Raw genomic sequence first — 21,077 nt, 5'->3', positions numbered from 1 at the left:
GAAGGAAGGGGTCAAAAAGGGCCTAGGCATGTAAAATGCAGTTCACCGTGTGGATCCATTTTACATAGCTGAAGTGGTATCCCTACAAAATATCCCCACCAAAAATATTGCCGTACATATGCCGTTTGTCTCGCCAGAGGCAATATTTTTGGGGAGGATATTTTGCGGGAGTTGTCCCCCACAAATTTGAAAATAATGCAGGGGATGCGGGGTGTCCGCCGCAGGGTCCATGGGTCAATATCGCCACAAAAAATATTGCGGGGATATTAACACATGGAACCGCTAAAGTCACCACCAGCCTAGCCACATGACTAAGAGAAAGGGTACCTCCGCTGGAACTCTACAAGGCACCTGGGGGTTACCCTTACCTTAGGAGTAATTAGGACTCTTAAGGGAGAGCACATAAAACAGAGCCACTCTCGGTCAGGCTTTGGAGTAAGCCTGGCTGGATGGAAAAACAAAGTTGAAAATCTCAGAAAAACCAGCAAAAACTAGCGAGGGCTACCACATGTAGTAAAACGTGGGCCTTCTCCCTAAGAGGGCCTTCAGTCAGACCCTTCCCACTTGCAGATAAGTAAGACATTCACATCTCCTGAATATGACCAGCAGACACCTGAAGAAAAGAAAGGAATATATCAGGAACTGGGGGCAAATACTTAAAGCGTCAGTTGCAAGATAGTCTGCTGAGAGCATGCCTTCTTTTACAAGGCTGGGACAAGGATCCGGAATTCAATGGATTTGAGCTCTGCTCTGCAGGCAACATTGGCTACTAGGAAAATACATCACAAATAGGGCTGCAGTGGCAAAAAGACTTCACAAAAAGTCCCTCTGGCTGCAAAGAAGTACAAAAACTGGGGGAGCCAGCCAAAGGTTTAGGGAATCCCTGAATGAGATTCTGCCCTAACAAAGTCTACACAACATATATTTTACAGATCCATTGCGGGGACAGTTCCTTAATGTTGGTCGCATTGTATCCCCCCCCCTCCAAATCCCACTAAAGAGTGTAGCCATTAACTGCTCCATTGCTTTTATGTCTGGGGAAAGTCAAGAATACTAAAAATAAATAAAAAAGCCCTGTAACATAGCTAAGATCAAGTCCTTCTCTGCCCTACAGGTAGTGCTCAGGAAAATCCTCCTAAAAGACTGCAAGAATCCTTTAGCCTCATGCGTGGGGTGTGGGGTCACACACCTGTGCAATAGGGAAAGTAACCTTGCACAATCCGCTGTGACTTACCTGCCTGGTGGCATAGATACTAAATTGGGAATAGTGGGACTTGGGACACCCTTAGACTGCACGCCTGTATTAAAATCTAGTAGGAGATGCCCAGCTAAACTTTGTTTTGTTGCCTTTGTGTATGAAGCGATTTAGGATCAGGGATTCACACAGTCTTGCAAGGGGTGCTCCAGCGGATGTTTTAATAAGAACACAACTCCTGAGCAGAATCCTATTTGTCTTTTGGAGGGGGGAGAGGGGGGGTTGTTTAACGCGCTCGCCTTGGAAACAAGGCGACACGAAGCAACACAGGTTCGATCCCTGGGTCCGCACTTAGAAACCTCTGGGTATTAATCGTGTTATAAATATCCGATTATAATCCATACCCCAAATGTTTGCCAGACAACGTTTAACTGCGGCAACCAGCAGTGATTGGGAGGTCGGCACATGCTTAGTGCGCCCTTTACACTGGAAGCAGCGAAGCGGTGGTGAAATGCCTGAACTACTTTTATTGAAGGATCACAACATTTAAAAAGGTACATTTTCTTCAAACAGTTTCTCAAAGAACCAATTAAAGGATGAGGTTTTGTGCACTGAAATGATTAATGGAGCTGGTGATCTGGTGGACTAACACTGAGCATTAGAATTGTTTAGGGCAGACGACGGTGAGTATTGCGGGGCTCTACGGATTAAAGGCCTGAAATGTTCCAATCAGACGACACTAAAATGTTCAGTCTCTGGCAACAACAAAAAAAAACAAACGGGCGAAATATTCACATTTCCTTGGAAACGGTACACCCCCTTTCGGCGCCGCGGTTACGGCGCGGGCCGGTTTGCCGGGGCCACTTTGGCGCGGGGGCCAGTTCGGCGCGCCCATTTTGGTGCAGAAGCCTTTCTGGCGCCCTCGATTTGGGGACGCTTGGGAGTTGCTGATATTGCAGCCACGTCTGAACTCCCTCACGCCAAATTCAAAAGCATATTTATTTTCAAATGCAACACGTTGGCAGGTAATGGTTAAACGCTGCCGCCACTCCCAGGCAGGTGTGCAGGAAGCCTGCACTGCATCTCTTCTCTCAGTGCCAGTGGAGCTTGCACTGCATCTCTTCTCTCAGTGCCAGTGGAGCTTGCACTACTGGTGCTGCCGCCACTCCCAGGCAGGTGTGCAGGAAGCCTGCACTGCATCTCTTCTCTCAGTGCCAGTGGAGCTTGCACTACTGGTGCTGCCGCCACTCTCAGGCAGGTGTGCAGGAAGCCTGCACTGCATCTCTTCTCTCAGTGCCAGTGGAGCTTGCACTACTGGTGCTGCCGCCACTCCCAGGCAGGTGTGCTGCATTTCTTCTCTCAGTGCCAGTGGAGCTTGCAGTACTGGCGCTGCCGCCACTCCCAGGCGGGTGTGCAGGAAGCCTGCACTGCATCTCTTCTCTCAGTGCCAGTGGAGCTTGCAGTACTGGCGCTGACGCCACTTCCAGGCAGGTGTGCAGGAAGCCTGCACTGCATCTCTTCTCTCAGTGCCAGTGGAGCTTGCACTGCATCTCTTCTCTCAGTGCCAGTGGAGCTTGCACTACTGGTGCTGCCGCCACTCTCAGGCAGGTGTGCAGGAAGCCTGCACTGCATCTCTTCTCTCAGTGCCAGTGGAGCTTGTAGTACTGGCACTGCCGCCACTCCCAGGCGAGTGTGCAGGAAGCCTGCACTGCATCTCTTCTCTCAGTGCCAGTGGAGCTTGCAGTACTGGCGCTGCCGCCACTCCCAGGCGGGTGTGCAGGAAGCCTGCACTGCATCTCTTCTCTCAGTGCCAGTGGAGCTTGCACTACTGGTGCTGCCGCCACTCTCAGGCAGGTGTGCAGGAAGCCTGCACTGCATCTCTTCTCTCAGTGCCAGTGGAGCTTGCACTGCATCTCTTCTCTCAGTGCCAGTGGAGCTTGCACTACTGGTGCTGCCGCCACTCCCAGGCAGGTGTGCAGGAAGCCTGCACTGCATCTCTTCTCTCAGTGCCAGTGGAGCTTGCACTACTGGTGCTGCCGCCACTCCCAGGCAGGTGTGCTGCATTTCTTCTCTCAGTGCCAGTGGAGCTTGCAGTACTGGTGCTGCCGCCACTCCCAGGCAGGTGTGCAGGAAGCCTGCACTGCATCTCTTCTCTCAGTGCCAGTGGAGCTTGCAGTACTGGCACTGCCGCCACTCCCAGGCGAGTGTGCAGGAAGCCTGCACTGCATCTCTTCTCTCAGTGCCAGTGGAGCTTGCAGTACTGGCGCTGCCGCCACTCCCAGGCGGGTGTGCAGGAAGCCTGCACTGCATCTCTTCTCTCAGTGCCAGTGGAGCTTGCAGTACTGGCGCTGACGCCACTCCCAGGCAGGTGTGCAGGAAGCCTGCACTGCATCTCTTCTCTCAGTGCCAGTGGAGCTTGCAGTACTGGCGCTGCCGCCACTCCCAGGCGGGTGTGCAGGAAGCCTGCACTGCATCTCTTCTCTCAGTGCCAGTGGAGCTTGCAGTACTGGCGCTGACGCCACTCCCAGGCAGGTGTGCAGGAAGCCTGCACTGCATCTCTTCTCTCAGTGCCAGAGAAGCTTGCAGTACTGGTGCTGCATATGCCAGAGAAGCTTGCAGTACTGGTGCTGCCTATGCCAGAGAAGCTTGCAGTATTGGTGCTGCTTATGCCATAGAAGCTTGCACGCTGGTGGGCCCCAGTCTGAGTGTGAAGCTTGGCTGCTGCCCTCAGAAGAACTTGTGCAAGAGGGAATCCTGCACTGCTGTGGACCATTTATATGTACACTGGTGCGGTGTAGAATGGGGTGTACGAGAGATAAGCTTGCACTGCAGCAACCCATGCAGTACATGGAATGTACGAGAGAGCTGTGTGATCCTGGTGTACTTCACGATGTGCCTCAAGCAGTGCACCGCCGGGGCAGGGTGGGTGCTGGCTCTCACAGCAGATGCTCACGCAGGCTCTGCTCCGGTCCCACACCCACATTTCTTTTCAAATGCAACACGTTAACATTACCTGCCAACGTGTTGCAATTGAAAAGAATTATGCTTTTGAATTTGGCGTGAGGGAGTTCAGACGTGGCTGCAATATCAGCAACGTCCCCAATTCGAGGGCGCCAGAAAGGCTTCTGCGCCAAAATGGGCACGCCGAACTGGCCCCGCTGCAAAGCGGCCCCGGCAAACCGGCCCGCGCCGAAACGGCGGCGCGTGTAACTCTTGACGTGCAATCCTGCCATCTAGTGGCTGAGTTGGTAAACAGCATCTTGTTTCGGCAAAAGTCAAACTTATGAACGTCGAATCCTGGGTGGCATTCCACAACGCACCACACTTCGGCACCCTGGGTGCAGGAGAGGGACTTAATCCCCCTCAACACTGGAAGTCCCCATGCCCCCAGACATCTGCTTTTATTACAGGTAACTTACTTACACGCCCAGCCCTTCTAAAACAAACATACACCATGTACCAACGTGTTGCATGATTGCCAAACAACAAACATTAGGCTTTGTGCAGTTTAATGGGTATCTATGTTCTGCATAATGACTCTGCAACAGGAAGGCAATGAATACATGCGCCATTGCTTTTCTGGGAAGTGGCAGTACATGCATATCTGTACACTGGCACGCCCCCGCCATCCCCCACAGAACCTAGACCATCCGATGATGCACTCTCGCTTACCAAGGGACAGGATGGTGACATAGGCAGGGCGGTCAGATCTCAGCAAGGAGTGCTCCCGAGCTTTGTTCAGCGACGTCTCCTTGTCGAACACTCCTTTCACCGGGCCCACCACCGACTCAAAGCCGTGCATGCGGAACGTGAACGCCTTGTGGGGCTGACTGTAGCGGTGGCGCTCCTGGAAGAGGGGGTGTGGTACATGGGTGCAAGGGAAAGAAGAAAGCGAGAATGAGCAGGACACTGACCACACAACTCAAACAAGGCACCATCGTGGCAACATCGGATGGGGTTTAGAAAAGGGAGGAGGAGATGGGGAGAGACCAAGAGGAATACAATTTCAAAGTACCTTTTGGACCAGAACCAGGCAACAATGTAATAGCCATTTATATGTATTAGCGCGCGACTGCATTCACAGGTTCCATTTTCGAATGCCATCTCGTGCAGCATTTGACAGATGGAGACGTTGCTTCATACATTCTTGGCTCCTCAGCCTTTACCAGCGTTGGGGTCTTTCTGGCCCAATAAACCTTTTCATATTTAGTCTAGGAAACGTATGCGCGTGGTCTCTTAATTATGGCCTTTAAGTGGTGGCGAGGGAGGGAGGGAGGAACCTGGTCTATATTTTCCATAGACTTGGCGTAGAGCGGAGGAGCCGTTCTAGGCTGTGTAGTGGCAAGAGGTGAAGTGCGGTTAGTCCGTAGTGACCGTTTCATCTTAATTGCACTGCGTATCTGTCCGGCCGGCCGGGGCGGCATCAGTGAGTGGCCTGGGAGGTTGGTCTTGACCCTTCTCCCCTATCCGGGCCTGTGCTTAGGGGCCGAGCTAACACTATATTTACGCTGCAACCTTACCAGAGCTCCCTTGTGGCACCAAGCACACTGTGAAGTCAGGCTGCTAGGAGGCTGCTACACTCTCTGGGAGCCCGCTGACCCTCCATGTGTGGGCGGATGTGGGAGGAATATTGATCTCAACGCTAAGGGAAGTGACCCACGAGGAGGGTGGGACACTTTGTTTATCACAAACCTTATGTAGTATTTGGTGAAGCAGTGGCGCCTTCGATGCGAAAGGAGAAACTGATCTTTATTGAAGTCATATTTTATATCATCATCAAGGATATTGGCTGTGGTACTGGGAGATAGTGGGAGACATTCCTGCAGCCCATTTTTGTTGTGGTTATCAATTTCCAGACTCATTTTGCACAAAGCTTAAGAACATGAAAGACTGGTGGTCACGTGAGGTCGCTCCTACTTTCATTCTAAGTACTGCATAAGAGTCTAGGCTGGGAAAGAGTGGGGGTAGTGGGAGGTCGCTCCTATACTCACTAGTGACTGCAGTTCTTTTGCATTCATGAGTTATTTTTTTTTTTTTAGACCAATCTCATTTTATATTCATTTCTTGTTAGAATTTCTGTGTTTATTATAATGCAGAATATGGACCATACCCCACATTTTTGGCAACACCTGGAGATCCACCCATTCCATAGGAGGAGTGGAAAGACCTGTTCACATTTTATTTTGTTGCATCAGGCTTTGAAAGATTTTTCGATGAACAGAAGTTTTCAACAATTATGTGTTGTGTTGGGGCTGAGGCAGTCAGAGTAATCAAAACATTGCCTGATGTGCAAGGTGACGATGGGGAAGCTGGTGGTAGTGGGGATGGGTTATATGGGAAAGCCTTGAGGAAACTGGAAGCTCAATAGGGTAAACTGGTGCCTGTGGTTTTGGAGCGATGCACACTTTTCTGAAAGAAGCAAGGCATTGGGGAGAAGGTGGACACATTTGTTGCTGATCTAAGAGGTTTATCGGCATCATGCGAATTTACGGTGATGGAGGATGAATACATAAGGGATCAGTTTATGGTGCATGCATCTAATTCCGAAATTAAGCAAAGACACTGGCAAGCAAAAAACCCTCCTTTGCAGGACGTATTAGCAATAGCCAAGGTATGGAATTAACCAGCAAGGGTTTGTTGGAGGTGAACGATAATGGGAAGGTCAAAATTCAAGGCGTGAAAGAGGGGTGATGAAGGTGAAGTGGAGAAGGATGAACCCAGGATTAGTGCTGTAAAAAGATTTAACAAACCAAGTGGGAGCACCCCAACAGGGTGTACGCAAAGGCCATTGTCCAAGATGTGGGTTAGAAAAACATGCTCTTAATCCCACCGAATTTCCGGCAATGGGAGGTAAATGCAGGGAATATGGGATCATGGGCCATTTTACCAGATTTGCAAAACCAATGCCAGTGCATCAGCGGGGGAGAGAAACAGGAATGGTCTGGTAAGATCATTCATATTGTTGGGGAGGGTGATGATGGGGAGTACAATCCGCCCGAAGTGAAGATTGCTGTGGCTGGGTGTGCCATTAAAGCTCTTGCAGATTCAGGTTCTCCATTGTACCAGAGGAGAAATGCAGAGAAATTTGGGGTTGCATAACACGGATATTCGACCCAAGCCATATGGTGGGGGTAGGATTGATATATGTGGTTGTGTGTTGCAATGTTGCTTGTGGTGAAAGAAAAATGCATGCCACAGTTTCCATGGCTGCCAAAGGAGATTGCCTATTGGGTTGGAAACATCAGGGTAAGCTAGGGAAGCAACTACATCCTGGGAAGGACTTACAAGTGCATTCAGTGGGAAAAGACATCGGAGATGTTTGGTGAGGAAGTAGGCAAATGTTTCTGTAAAGTCTTTCACAAAGGTATTGCTAGGTTACAGGGATACACTCATAAAATTCACTTGATTGAAGACACCAAACCAAAAGTGGATAAGGTGAGAAATCTACCATTGAGTATTAGAGAAAAGGTAATAGAATTGTGCAATCTTTGTAATCAGGGGGTCATTGAACTTATTGAAAGCAGTGCATGTCTTTCCCCTATTGTGGTCACGCAACATCCTGATGGGAGGATTAAGTTGTGTGTAGATTTGCGTGATCTAAACAGGAACATTTTGGTAAATAGACATCACATTCCCAAGGCTACCGAGATGCTCAGAACTATGGAAGAGGCCATGTGGTATTCCACTGTGGACTTACAGTCTGTTTACCACCAGGTTGATCTCCATCCATCATCATCTAGGGCACTCACAGCATTGGTTACTCCCATGGGGGAGTATCAATTTAAAAGGGTACAATTTGGCTTAGCATCTGCATCCCAAGTGTTTCAGAAGATCATGGAGGATTTATTAAAGGATATTCCGGGTGTTCTGTGCTTTCAGGATGACATCCTGGTGGGGGCTAAGCATGAAGGAGTGCATGACAAAAGGGTGAAGTAAGTGTTACGGGGTTGGAGGTAGCAGGATTGACCATAAAGGGAGAGAAGCGTCAATTCAAAGTTCACCAAGTGACCTTTGTGGGACATAGAGTAACAGGTAATGGAGTGGAGACACGCCCCAAGATGGGGGATGCCACCATTAATATCAAATCCCCTTCTAAAAGGGATGAGTTCAGATCATTTTTCAGCATGGTAGAATTTTACGCTAAGTTTGTAGAGAAATTTGCAGCTAAATGCAGATCTCTTGAAGGGAAGAGTGGAATTTATGTGGAGTGTGAGGGAAGAGGAAGTCTTCAGAAAGATAAAGCAAGACTTACCTAATGCTCCCGCTCTGCATAGGTTTGATCTGTGTGGACGCTTGCTCTAGGGGAGGAGGGGCAGTTTTGTCCCAATGCAGGAACGGTATAGAGGTTCTTGTGAGGTTCGCGTCACGAGATGGAGAGTTTGGCATGTTACTGGGCTTCAAACTACTTCAAGACATATGTTTGGGGCATACCTTATGTTATTAGAAGTGACCACAAACCCTTGGCCCATTTATTCACCACCAGGGGTTCGGGTCTGGCGACTCCCAGAATTGCCAGATGGTTCGCAGCATTACAGGGTTTCAATTTTGTTGTGGAATTTTTGCCAGGGTGCGGAAACCATGTTGCTGACTGTTTATCTAGATCCCCCAGGGAAATGGAAGTTGAGGGGGAAGGGATATGTGAGGAGTGGCTAGCCCAAACTGGGAATACTGTACAGGCAGCATTTTCCAAAGACGTTTGGATGGCAGGTATTGAGGAGGATATGGACTTGAAGGAGGCGATCTCCAGAACAGAAAAGGGACGGCGTTTGGGGTAAGACATGAGCTTGCCATTTTACAAAGTTAAAGATGAATTAAGTAGTTCTGTGGGGGGTTTGAATAGAGGGGAAAGGTTAGTCCCTCCCATGTCTCTTCCCCGGAACTCATCAAGCGCATACACGAGAGCCACCTGGCTAAGAGTTTAACAAAACAGAGATTAAGGTCTACATTTTGGTGGCCTGTCATGGACAGTATAGTAGAAAAGAGCATGCAATGCTAGAGACAAGTGTTTGAAGACCCAGAAGCGTGAGATGGTTAGGGTGAAGATCCCACAGAAAGCATGGGAGAAAGTAGCAATTGACTTTAGGGGGCCTATAAACATTTTGGGCCCCGATCATAGATTTGCTATAGTACTTGTACATTTTGCTTCAAGATGGTTTGAAGTGGAGTTTGTAGCCTCCATATCCACTAAATCGGTCATTGATTTCATGGAAAGAGTGATTGAGAGAGGGTTATCCCACGATTATTATCTCGGACAATGGGGTGCAGCTAGTGTCATCGGAAATGTGTGAGTACATGCAAGCTCACTTATAGAGGGTCATCGTACGGCACTCTACAACCCCACGGCCAACGGATTGTTCAACACAAACGGAATTATTAAAGAGACACAACCGTTAGCGTTTGCCAATGGCCTTGGTTGGAGAGATTCCATTCATGAGATGGTAAAGGCGTGTAGGGCCACCACGTGCTCACGGGCATGTCAACTTTTGAATAAAGGAGGGGTAGGAAAATGTGTTCACAACCGTTTCCCCAATGGTTGGAGATTGACTAGAGGTATGACTGTGAGGTGAGCCCAGCTTGTGGGAATTTGTTGCAGGTTGGAGATGTTGTCAGGATTAAAAAAAACATTTTATTTTGATCCGATCAAAGTGGTGAAAGTAGGAAAGAAACACGCGGTGACCAGCGATGCTAGGCGTTGGAGTATGGACCGTGTAGCCATGGTACGGCATCCAGGAGTTATTAATGAGGAGAATTTGGAGAGTGATCATGTAGGTGAGAAGGGAGAAGCTGAATGGTACACTGGGCACCATAATGTGGATGTACAAGTATCTCCTGAGAGGGCGGAAATTATCAGTTTACACAAAGAAATTACAGAAGGTGCTGTGGATGCTAATGATGTAATTGACGGGAACATTGAGAGTGGGGAGAAAAGATGTTCAAGCTCATTATTTGGAAGAAGAAGAAAACCACCTGTACAATTCTGTGATTATGGTTATGGATAGTTACAGTCAGTAGTGCTATAGGTATAGGTCTTATAAGTGTAAGAGGAAGCATAGGTCATATCCCTGTATAGGTATTAGCGCGCGATGGCATTCACACGTTCCATATTCTAATTCCATTGCTCGCAGCATTTGACAGTTGGAGACATTGCGTCATACATTCTTGGTTCCTCAGCTTTTACCATTTTTGGAGTCTTTCTGGCCCAATAAACATCTTCACATTACTCAACGGAATTGTGTGGGGGCTCTTGATTACGACACAGTCTAACCCATAACTGTCCTGTGGAGTACAGACTTGTATAACCCACTAGAACAGGTTTCCACTTATACCGGGAGAATTTAAAAGTCTGTGATCAAGTCGCCGGTCAGACTCTTGGGGTGACGCATGGTGTAACCTGATGGTTGGGTGCCACCAGCTGCTGCTGGGCCCAGGAGGGGTGCAGGAGGATCTCCTGCAATACACCACCGCAAACCAGTGATGTGGCAGGTGCTTGTCACAAGAAGCCAATCTATGGCCTGTGTCCTAAAGGACACGCATGAGCTAACAGGGCTCGCTGAGTGTATACCAACCACCTCTGGGCGTGGTGAACCCCAAGCAGCAGCCTATTCCAAAGTGATGACATCCCCAATCCCTTAACAAGACCGTGGCAACCTGGTATAGGTCTGAGGGGGAAGGAGAATGGTCTTCGGGCCGCTAGCGCCTGTTCAGGAGGAATGGAAAGCAAGAAAACCCAGAGGTGGTGTAGCAGAAGTAAAGACTGTTCCGCGCACCCACCTCAGGAACTACGCAGGCACCAAGTGAAGATTCCAAGATGGAGGCAAGCAAAGGTAAAGCGCAGTCCACAGGGCCATGCAATGGAAAGGTGGGGGCCCATGGAGTGGATAGAGTGCGGCGGTAGAACGTAATCAATCAGGGTTTTGTTTGAAAAATTCCACACACCTGCAATCAAATGTGCGAGGGTAGTGCCTGCAGGAGGTGTCAACACCATCTAGAAGGCGCAAGGCACTTAAATCAGGGGTGGGCGTTTGGAGTCAGTAAGGTGCAGTAAAAGAGTGGCGAAAAGAGTCCGGGATGAAGGAGCAGGAGGGACATAGCAAAGTTGAAGTGATGACTGAGGTGGAGGGTAGGGAGGAGAGAGAGAAGGAGGGAAAGTTAAAAGGAGGAGGGGTAGGAGGTGTGCTTCAGGCTAGGAAGAAGAGAATCAAGGGGGGGGGAGAGAGGAGCACACATGCAGCAGGGGCGAGCACAGGGCACAAGAGAAGAGAGGTTGAGTAACTTAGAAACAAGACTGTCGAGAAGGCGTGGAAAGGGTGGTGCTGGGGAACAGAGGCTGGACCTCAAGACAATGAGAGAGGAAAACGCAAAGGTCAGCCTGCAGACCAGCGTCAGGCCCACCCAGAAGCAGGCATCTCCTGCAACCACAGAAACTAGTGCACAAAGCATCATATCCCACCCCGGGAAACCAAGAAAGAAGTCCAAGGCTATTTAATCCCACAGACGGAGTGGCACAGCTTTTCCCCGCTCTAGGACTCCGAGAGGCTTTGTGTTGCATCCGCAGAACTTTGATTTGCACCCAGAGCCTGGCTGACTTGTTGGAAATCACAGAGAAGCCATCCTCTATTGAAGTTTCCTTTTTCTTAGCTTGATCCTAGTCCTGTACCAATCCCCAACAAATGTGTTTTTGTTAATTTGACAAACTTCTTTGTCTGGGTCTCGCTCTCGGATCCTGCACATCCAGCCTCGAGACTGTCCGCAGAAGTATAACCGTGGGCACCCTCAGCCTAGTGGAGTGAGTAGCACCCCTGATCCAGCAGAGCAGCGATACCAGTGGCTATCCAATTCCATGACTGGCAGACATTCTAAAAACAGTGCCCATTTGACGTTGCAGGAATAACCTTGCAGTTCTAGCGCTGCAAAGCAGGATTCATTCATTTGCAAAGACAACTGTTCCGGCCACAAGTATGAGTGGTGCGTTTCTTTCGCAGGGCAATGAGCACCAGCATACCTTCAGAAACGAAAAGACTAACTGGTGATAATGCAGTTGTGCACTGTGTGTATTAAGGCCCCAGGCTCGCAGGTTCCGGGAAGATGGTATTTTGTAAATTTATGCTGTATGTCCATTTCAACATAGAAAAATACTCTGCGCCAATAGTAGGACAACTAGTTGCATTACAAGATGCAACTTTGCTTAAAGCTACATAAAAAGACAGCTTGTCTATAAAGGGCAGACATTGCATAGCAGAAGGTAACCTTACATGAATGTCTGAACGACACAATGCCCTCCAATGTCGTCCTCCGGTCACACAATCCAGTCCCCACCCCACCAACATTCAAGTCTTTTTGCTTAAAGGAACTGTACAACTTAAGCAACGTGTGCACGGCTCAGTGCACACCCACCCACAGGCTCTCCTGGCCTCTTGGTTGTTTTCTACAGCAGCCCACGGCGCGCTAGGTCTGTGCAATATCCTATGCATACACACACACACACATCAGCGCAAGTTACATCCTCAGACACCTGACGTGGGCTTTGGCACAGATGATGCCAGCCAGATAGCATTCCTCACCTGCTCTTGAAACACTCTCTTCTCATCCCCAGAGCTAGGCGTCACCACGTAATCCGTCCTCCTGAAACAAAACGGAGGCCATCAATTACAAGCAGCGGCATTGGTTGCAGTAGCACTGCACAGATAAAATGGATGCCATCAATTACAAGCAGTGGCTTTGGTAAAATGGATGCCATCAATTACAAGCAGCGGCTTTGGCTGCAGTAGCACCGCACAGATAAAATGGATGCCATCAATTACAAGCAGCGGCTTTGGCTGCAGTAGCACCGCACAGATAAAATGGATGCCATCAATTACAAGCAGCGGCATTGGTTGCAGTAGCACCGCACAGATAAAATGGATGCCATCAATTACAAGCAGGGGCTTTGGCTGCAGTAGCACCGCACAGATAAAATGGATGCCATCAAATACAAGCAGGGGCTTTGGCTGCAGTAGCACCGCACAGATAAAATGGATGCCATCAAATACAAGCAGGGGCTTTGGCTGCAGTAGCACCGCACAGATAAAATGGATGCCATCAAATACAAGCAGCGGCTTTGTGCTGCGGTAGCACTGCACAGATAAAATGGATGCCATCAATTACAAGCAGCGGCTTTGGCTGCAGTAGCACCGCACAGATAAAATGGATGCCATCAAGTACATGCAGGGGCATTGGTTATAGTAGCAGTGCACTGTTTTTTTCTCCTTTTAATGTAGGAGGTTCTAAAACAGTGGTTGATTTTTCACTTCCTCTTTTTTCCTTTAATGTTGGTTTATTCGTTTTTTCAACATTAAAGGAAAAAAGAGGCAGTGAAAACTTATCAACCACTGTTTAATAGCCTCCTATTTAAATGGCAAGATGGTCAACAAGCATATAGTGTCTTGTAAGAGCAGTCTGGGTGACATCAGAAAGGCATAGATACTATTTGAATCTATACAGTCCAATGGAGCATAAAGTGAGGATTGCCTATTCATAGCGCTCAGTTTCACTAATATTGGTTTGACTTTCCTAGTCTGCCAAGTTTGTACAAAATAAGAAATCTTAAGGTGGAAGAATGGGTGGCAAAGGGGGATTTATTCCCTCCATGTTTTCTGCGAGCAGAGCCAAAGAAAATGCATATAACCCGGATACAAGAATGGGCATTGTCTTTCCACTCTTGCTGGCGGAATTAACCAGTGCTACCGAGCCAGGTGTGTGCTAAGACAGTCCCCATCTTGCATCTGGGATAAGAGGAGGAGTTCTGCAGCCAGATCGTCGACTGGAACCAAGACCCAAAAACACTAAAGACAAGCAGCATTGCCTCCAGACACGTCCCAGTGAAGCCCAGCATCTAATCAGTGCTTCGACGCTTGGGTTGATGGGAGCAGCCAGTCAAGACCCCTAAATGAAGAAAATGCTTCCAGGTACCACCGTGTGGCCTGCCCAGCTTTGTCCAAGGCATCACTTGTGGCCTAAACCAGTCCTCCTGCAGATACTGTCTGAAGGCTGTCTCTTCGTAGCCACGGGTGTCACCTGATCATGGTGATATTCGCAGCTGCCAGTCTGTCGTGTCCTGGGGGTCTCCGGATGTTGTTGGACCTGCTGTCCGAAGCTGCAGGGCCTGCCCTGCTTGAATACATCTGTAACCATCTTGCTGGCGCATGGAACCGCCATTTATCCGGACCCAATCCTAAAACCACCAGTGCATCAGCAGCCCGTAGACCCCCTAAAGCCGAACCAACATCAGAAGTGGCCCAAGAGATTTCGAGGTGCAAGAAAGGTATGGGGGCCAGCTCAGAAAATAAGCGTTCGGTGTGGGAGCTTGAATACCAGTTTCCAGCTCCCCCCTTCTCCATAGGGATTTATATGGGTGTAAAGTCCACCCCCAAACTCTCACTTGCATGGCCGTGATTGGTGGAGTTCTGGTCAAGGATGCACCCCTAGTGTGTCGGGATTGGAAAAGGACCCTAAACTACTTTTACCTACCTTGCACCCTTTCAAGTACATTTCTTCTGCAACTATCACCAGTTGGCTTTGCCCCTACTCGCTATGGGACTTCAGCCTTCCAGGTACCTCCATCAGTAGATTCCTGGAACACTGAGTCTTTGTGAGGCACTAGACCAATGTACCTTCTTAATCTATAGGGGGCCTTGTGCCTATAGCCCCATGTGGAGTGGGCTATAGGTATAGAAGGCAGTGTCTTGTCTGATAATGAATAGCATAACTGTATACATTTGACTATCCATCTGGAGATTGCTCTCTTTGAAACACGCTCTCCTTGTCTGCCTGTAGCCATGGAGACAAACAGTTGATCCGTTTTCCTAAGCGGTTTGGTCTTATCTACGTAGTAGAGAACCACTCTCCTCACATCTAGTGTGTGGAGTTTGACCTCAATGAGCTAGTTGGCCTTTGAAAGAAGGCCAGGAGCTCAATAGACTGGTTTACGTGAAACTTTGATATAAATTTAGGTGAAAACCTAGGGAGAGTCCTAAAACCAATTTATCTTTATGGATGACAAAGAAGGGGTCCTGCACTGACAAGGCTTGGATCTCGCTGACTCTTCTTATGGAAGTGATAGCCACTAAGAAGCCAGTTTTTATAGGTACCGTCCCTAAGGCTAGCTTGTTGCCAAGGCTCGAAGGAAGAGGGGGGGGGGTCATTGCTAGTACTACGTTTAGATCCCAACCAGGCGGGGGGAGGTTAGAGACTGAAGGATGTATTCTTTTCACTTCCTCCTTGAAAGCTTTGATGACTGGCACTTTCCACCACAAGATCTTACTTTGAGAGGTGGTGTATGCTGATAAAGCTGCTCGGTGGACTGTAATTCTCTTAAAGACCAACCCTGAATTCAACAGGTAGAGAATGTAAGTAAGAATGTGTGATGGCATACACTCTACGGGGTTGATCTGTTTAGATTGGCACCAAATGACGAATCTCTTCCACTTGTGGAAATAGCAGTGCCCGGTGTTTGGTTTCCGTGCTTCCTTTAGGATGTCCATACACCGTTGGGGAAGATTAAGGTGTCCGAACTCTATGACTTCAGGAGCCATGCTGCCAAGTTCAAAGAGTGAGGTTGTGGGTGTAATGTTAATCCCCCGTGTTGAGTCAACAGGTTGACCTGGTACGGGAGCTGGATGGGATCGCACATCGCCAGCTTGCGCAGATTTGGATACCACGGTTGTCTCGCCCACATATGAGCAATCAGGATGAGTCATCTGGTCCCTGTGTATTTTGTTCACTATCCTGCTGATTAATGGAGTCAGGGGGGGAAAAGCATAAGCAAATATCCCTGACCAGTTCATGCATAGGGCGTTCCCCTTGGAGTGTGGCTGGGGAAACCTTGATGCAAAGTCTAGGCATTGCTCGTTTTCTTTTGTAGCGAACAAGTCTAGCGAGGGGTAACCCCAAAGAGAGAAGATGTGGTCTATGACGTCTGTGTGTAGTCACCACTCGTGCTCTTCTGGTAGAGGGTCTCTGCTGAGAGAGTCCGCCAGTGTGTTCAGTATCCCTGGAACATGTTGGGAGGACAGGGTCATCCCTCGTCTGAGTGCCCAATTCCATATTTTCTGTGCCAGGGTGGACAGATTAGGAGAGGGTGTACCACCTTGCTTGTGGATATAGAACATTTCGGTGGTGCTGTCTGTTAGGACTTGTACCGACAGGTTCGTCAGGTGTTCTTCAAAGGCTTCTAGGGCCTTGAGGACTGCCAATAACTCCAGAAGGTTTATACGTTTCTGTGCAGTCACTTGTGACCACAGGTCTTGTGCTGTGTGGTGAAGGTAGTGGGCCCCCCCACCCGGAAAGGGACGCATCCGTGATTGACGACCGCTTGAGCTTCCGGTTCGTGGAAGGGTTTCCCCTTGAGTAGATTTTCCCTTGACCACCAGCGTACGTTCTGAACCACTGTTGGCGAAACAATCACTAGATCGTCCCACTGACCACTTGCCTGAGACCATTGTTTCGCCAACCATTCCTGCATTGGCTGCATGCGCAGACGCGCGTGGGGGACTAGGTAAATGCATGATGCCATCATACCTAGCAGGCACATTGCTTTGCATACGCTTATCCGGAGACCAGCTTGATACTGGGGTATTTGCCGAAGCATATTTTGCACGCTTTCCATGGATGGGTAGACCAAGCTTGTTTTTGTATCTAACACAGCTTCTAGGAACTATTTTGATGTGTTTGGTATCAGACTTGACTTTTTCTCGTTTATTGAGAAGCCCAATTGGAAGAGAAGGTCTAGTGTCCTTTGCGTGTTTACTTTGCAAAGATGGTCGTTTTCTCCCGTGATCAGCCAGTCGTCCAGGTAAGGGTACACTGGGATTGACTCCCTGAGTAGGTGCGCTGCCACCACCACCAGTACCTTGGTGAACACCCTTGGAGCCGAGGCTTTTCCAAAGGGCAGCACCTTGAACTGATAGTGTTGGTTTGCTACTTTGAATCACAAGAATCTTCTGTGCGCTGGGAACATTGAGATATGAAAATAGGGGTCTTTCATGTCCAATATTGCCATGTAATCCCCCTTCTTTAACAGAGGGATTACTTCTTGTAGCGTTGTCATGCGAAATTTTTGTGGTTTTACAAATTTGTTTGCAGGGCGCAGGTCTAGTACCGGGCACATGGTAAGATCTTTTTTTGGAACAAGGAAGTATGTTGAATAAATACCCTTGTTTACCTCTTTGTGTGGCACGACCTTGATGGCGTCCTTGAGGAATAGAGCTTTCACCTCTTCTAGCAGGATAAGCTGTTCTTCCTGCAAAGGTTTCTTTTGGTGCGGGGGGGGTTAATGGTTTTCCTTGAAGCTGTATACTAATATGAGAATGCATTACTTACCGTAAAAGCATTTCTGATGATTGTATCTGCTTAGATTCACATGCTGTGCATAGGTCCGACATCCAGTGGTCACTGCGGAGTATTGCATTTTGTTTTTCGTAGTCGAAAAGGGGACGTCGACAAGGCGTGTCTGAAACACTATCCCTATAGTGACGTGCGTTGTACCCACAATCCCTCACGCGTCGAGGTCCCTCTGTTTGTATTTTTTCTGCCCTGAGGGAGCCTTCTAGACGTGAGTGAGTACAGAAAAGAGAGAGAGAGAGATATATAAAGGAAGTCTATGTTTCTTCCATCCGAGCGGGGAGGAAGGGCGGGCGCATGTGAATCTAAGCAGATACAATCATCAGAAATGCTTTTACGGTAAGTAATGCATTCTCTTCTGATGTTTGTTAATCTGCTTAGAATCACATGCTGTGCATAGACTAGCGAGCAGTACCCGGAGTTGGCGGTGGGTTATGAGAAGGAACAGTAGAGAAAAGGTGTCGTAATACTGCCTGTCCCACCTGGGAGTCAGATCTAGAGTGTGTATCTAGACAGTAGTGTTTTGTAAAGGTGTGCACAGAACTCCAGGTAGCCGCTTTGCAGATGGACTCAAGGGGAACATTTGCAATGAATGCTATGGATGCCCCCGTGCCTCGAGTAGAGTGTGCTCTTGGCCTAAAGGGCAGTTCTCTCTTAGCAAGAGTATAGCAGAGAGTGATGCATTGAACAATCCATCTAGAAATAGTGGATTTTGAAACTGCATCTCCTTCTCTTCCTGCTGCCACCGAGACGAAGAACTGATTAGTCTTCCTCAGTGGTCTGGTTCTTTCCATGTAGAACATGACCGCTCTGCGTACATCTAGTGTGTGCAGAGTCCTTTCTCCCAAATTGGAAGGATTTTGAAAGAACGTTGGTAGTTCTATAGATTGGTTTACGTGGAATTTAGAAATAAATTTCGGAGCAAACCTAGGGTGAGTGCGTAGAACCACTTTATCTTTGTGAACTGTAACGAAGGGGTCTAGAATAGAAAGAGCCTGAAGTTCACTTACTCTCCTGATGGAGGTGATAGCTATTAAAAAAGCGGTCTTAAGCGTGAGGTGTTTAAGAGATGCTTTGTGCATGGGTTCGAATGGAGAGCCCATGAGTCTGGTAAGTACCACATTAAGGTCCCATCCGGGAGCTGGGTCAGCTATTGGGAGGTGTATTCTCTTTACTCCCTCCATGAAGGCCTTTATAACAGGGATCCTCCACCACGACACTTTGAGTTGGGAAGTGGTGTATGCAGAAAGTGCAGCTAGGTGGACTTTAATGGAGTTAAACACTAGACCTGAATCCAATAGGTGGGTTAGGTATAGGACCACATGTGTGGGAGAGCAGTCAATAGGGTTGATGCTTTTACTCCTGCACCAGATGACAAATCTTTTCCACTTGCTAGAATAGCAGTGGCGAGTGTTCGGCTTTCGGGCTTCCCTGAGGATGTCCATGCATCTTTGCGGGAGTTGTAGATGTCCGAACTCTATGATCTCAGGAGCCAAGCTGCTAAGTTCATGTTCTGGGGGCATGGATGCAGAGTCCTGCCTTTGTCCTGAGACAGCATGTTATACGGGCAGGGGAGTTTTACTGGGGGGGATAGAGACATCTCCATCAAGTGAGCGAACAATGGTTGTCGTGCCCACATTGGGGCCACTAGTATCATGGTTACTTGTTCCTGGTGCATCTTGTGCACCACTTTGTTGAGAAGGGGAGTCGGGGGGAAAAGCGTAAACAAATTTCCCTGACCATTGCATCGACAGACCGTTCCCCTTGGATTGGTTCTGGGGGTACCTGGAGGCGTAACTTAGGCATTGTGAGTTTTCCAGGGTTGCGAACAGGTCTATATCTGGGAATCCCCATTGTGTGAAGACGTCGAGGACGATGTCTTCGTGCAGGCGCCATTCGTACTCTTTGGGCAGGGGGAAATCTCTGCTGAGACTGTCTGCTAGCAGATTGAGTTCCCCGGGTACATGTAGTGATAGTAGGAACATGTCCTGTTTGAGAGCCCACTTCCATATATTCTGGGCCAGCTTGGACAGGCCTGGAGAGTGGGTGCCCCTTTGCTTGTTGATGTAGTACATGGCTGTGGTGCTGTCTGTAAGGACCATTACTGTTTTGCCTTGTAGGTGTTCCTGGAAGGCTCTTAGCGCCTTGAACACAGCTAGTAGCTCCAGTAGATTTATGTGTTTGGATGCTACGTTCGGAGTCCACACTCCGTGAGCAGTCTGATGGGATAGGTGCGCCCCCCATCCTGTGAGGGATGCGTCTGTGGTTAGAGTGGCTTCCGCCGCGGGTGTGGCAAAGGGTTTCCCTTTTTCCATGTTTTCCTTTGTCCACCACCGTAGCGAGAGAACTAAGGCCTGCGAGACCACAACTAGATCCTCCCATAGTCCGCTGGCCTGACACCACTGGCTGTTGAGCCACTCTTGCATTGGGCGCATGCGCAGGCGCGCGTGAGGTACCAAATAAATACACGACGCCATCATTCCTAGCAAGCGCATTGCCTTGCGTACCGTCACCTCTCAACCGGTTACATATTGAGGGATTTGAAACAGCATGTTTTGGACCCTCTCTTTGGAGGGGAAGACGAGGCCGTCCTTTGTTTGAATTAGAGCCCCTAGGAATTGCTTGATTTGACTGGGGTCTAAATTGGACTTCTTTTCGTTGATGGAGAAGCCCAACTGGAACAAAAGGTCTACTGTCTTTTGGGTATTGGAGAAGCATGTTTCGTAAGAATCCCGTTATGAGCCAGTCGTCGAGGTAAGGGTAGACTGGGATGGACAACCTGCGCAGGTGGGCCGCTGCCACTGCCAGCACCTTCGTGAATACCCTTGGTGCTGATGCTATGCCGAAGGGTAGCACTTTGAACTGGTAGTGTTTGCCCTCTATCATGAACCTGAGGTATTTTCTGTGCGCTGGCAACATTAAAATATGAAAGTATGCATCTTTCATGTCCAATGTTGTCATGTAATCTCCCTGAGAAAGCAGTGGGATTACTTCCTGTAAGGTTACCATACGAAACTTTTGGGGTTTGATAAACTTGTTCGCTGGGCGCAGATCTAATACAGGGCGCATGGTTAGATCCTTTTTGGGTACAAGGAAGTACACTGAATAAATACCTTCCGTTACCTGAGATAGAGGCACGACCTCTATGGCTCCTTTTTCCAGCAGTAGTTGTACTTCTTGGAGAAGGATGGCAAGATGTTCCGGTGTCATGCGACGTCCCCTCGGGGGTCTGTAGGATGGGGAACTGTTGAATTCGATACATTATCCGTGGGCTACGGTGGACAGTACCCAACGGTGTGACGTTATCTCCTCCCATGCAGGAAGAAAGGATGTTTTCCGGCCCCCGACCGGTGTTGCATGGGAGGGGACGCGAATCTTCGCGTCACTTGGAGTTGTTGGGGGCTTGGGAGCCTCTGGGGGTGGATCCCCGACCCCTCCCTTTGCCCCGGCGTTGGCCTCTTTGGCTGTACTGCCCACTATTGGTTTGGTAATTGGTGGCAGGGTA

The 21,077-nt window shown here is 48.8% G+C and overlaps 1 protein-coding gene across 2 annotated transcripts in view; it reads right to left on the bottom strand.

The window, feature by feature from the left end:
* NFRKB (nuclear factor related to kappaB binding protein) overlaps positions 1–21,077 on the bottom strand; it is a 423,246-nt gene that overhangs the window by 113,089 nt on the left and 289,080 nt on the right. For both annotated transcript variants that reach the window (XM_069614148.1, XM_069614149.1), the window contains exons 16-17: positions 12,757–12,817; positions 4,868–5,042 (exon numbers count right to left, since the gene is read on the bottom strand). In XM_069614148.1, coding sequence (XP_069470249.1) covers positions 4,868–5,042; positions 12,757–12,817 — 236 coding nt within the window. The remainder of the gene's footprint in view (positions 1–4,867; positions 5,043–12,756; positions 12,818–21,077) is intronic.

Source organism: Ambystoma mexicanum, chromosome 9 (assembly GCF_040938575.1).
Source record: "Ambystoma mexicanum isolate Mex_15411 chromosome 9, UKY_AmexF1_1, whole genome shotgun sequence".
Taxonomy (NCBI): Eukaryota; Metazoa; Chordata; class Amphibia; order Caudata; family Ambystomatidae; genus Ambystoma; species Ambystoma mexicanum.
The sequence above is the reverse complement of the archived record's forward strand: the minus strand, read 5'-3'. Positions and strand labels throughout refer to the sequence as shown.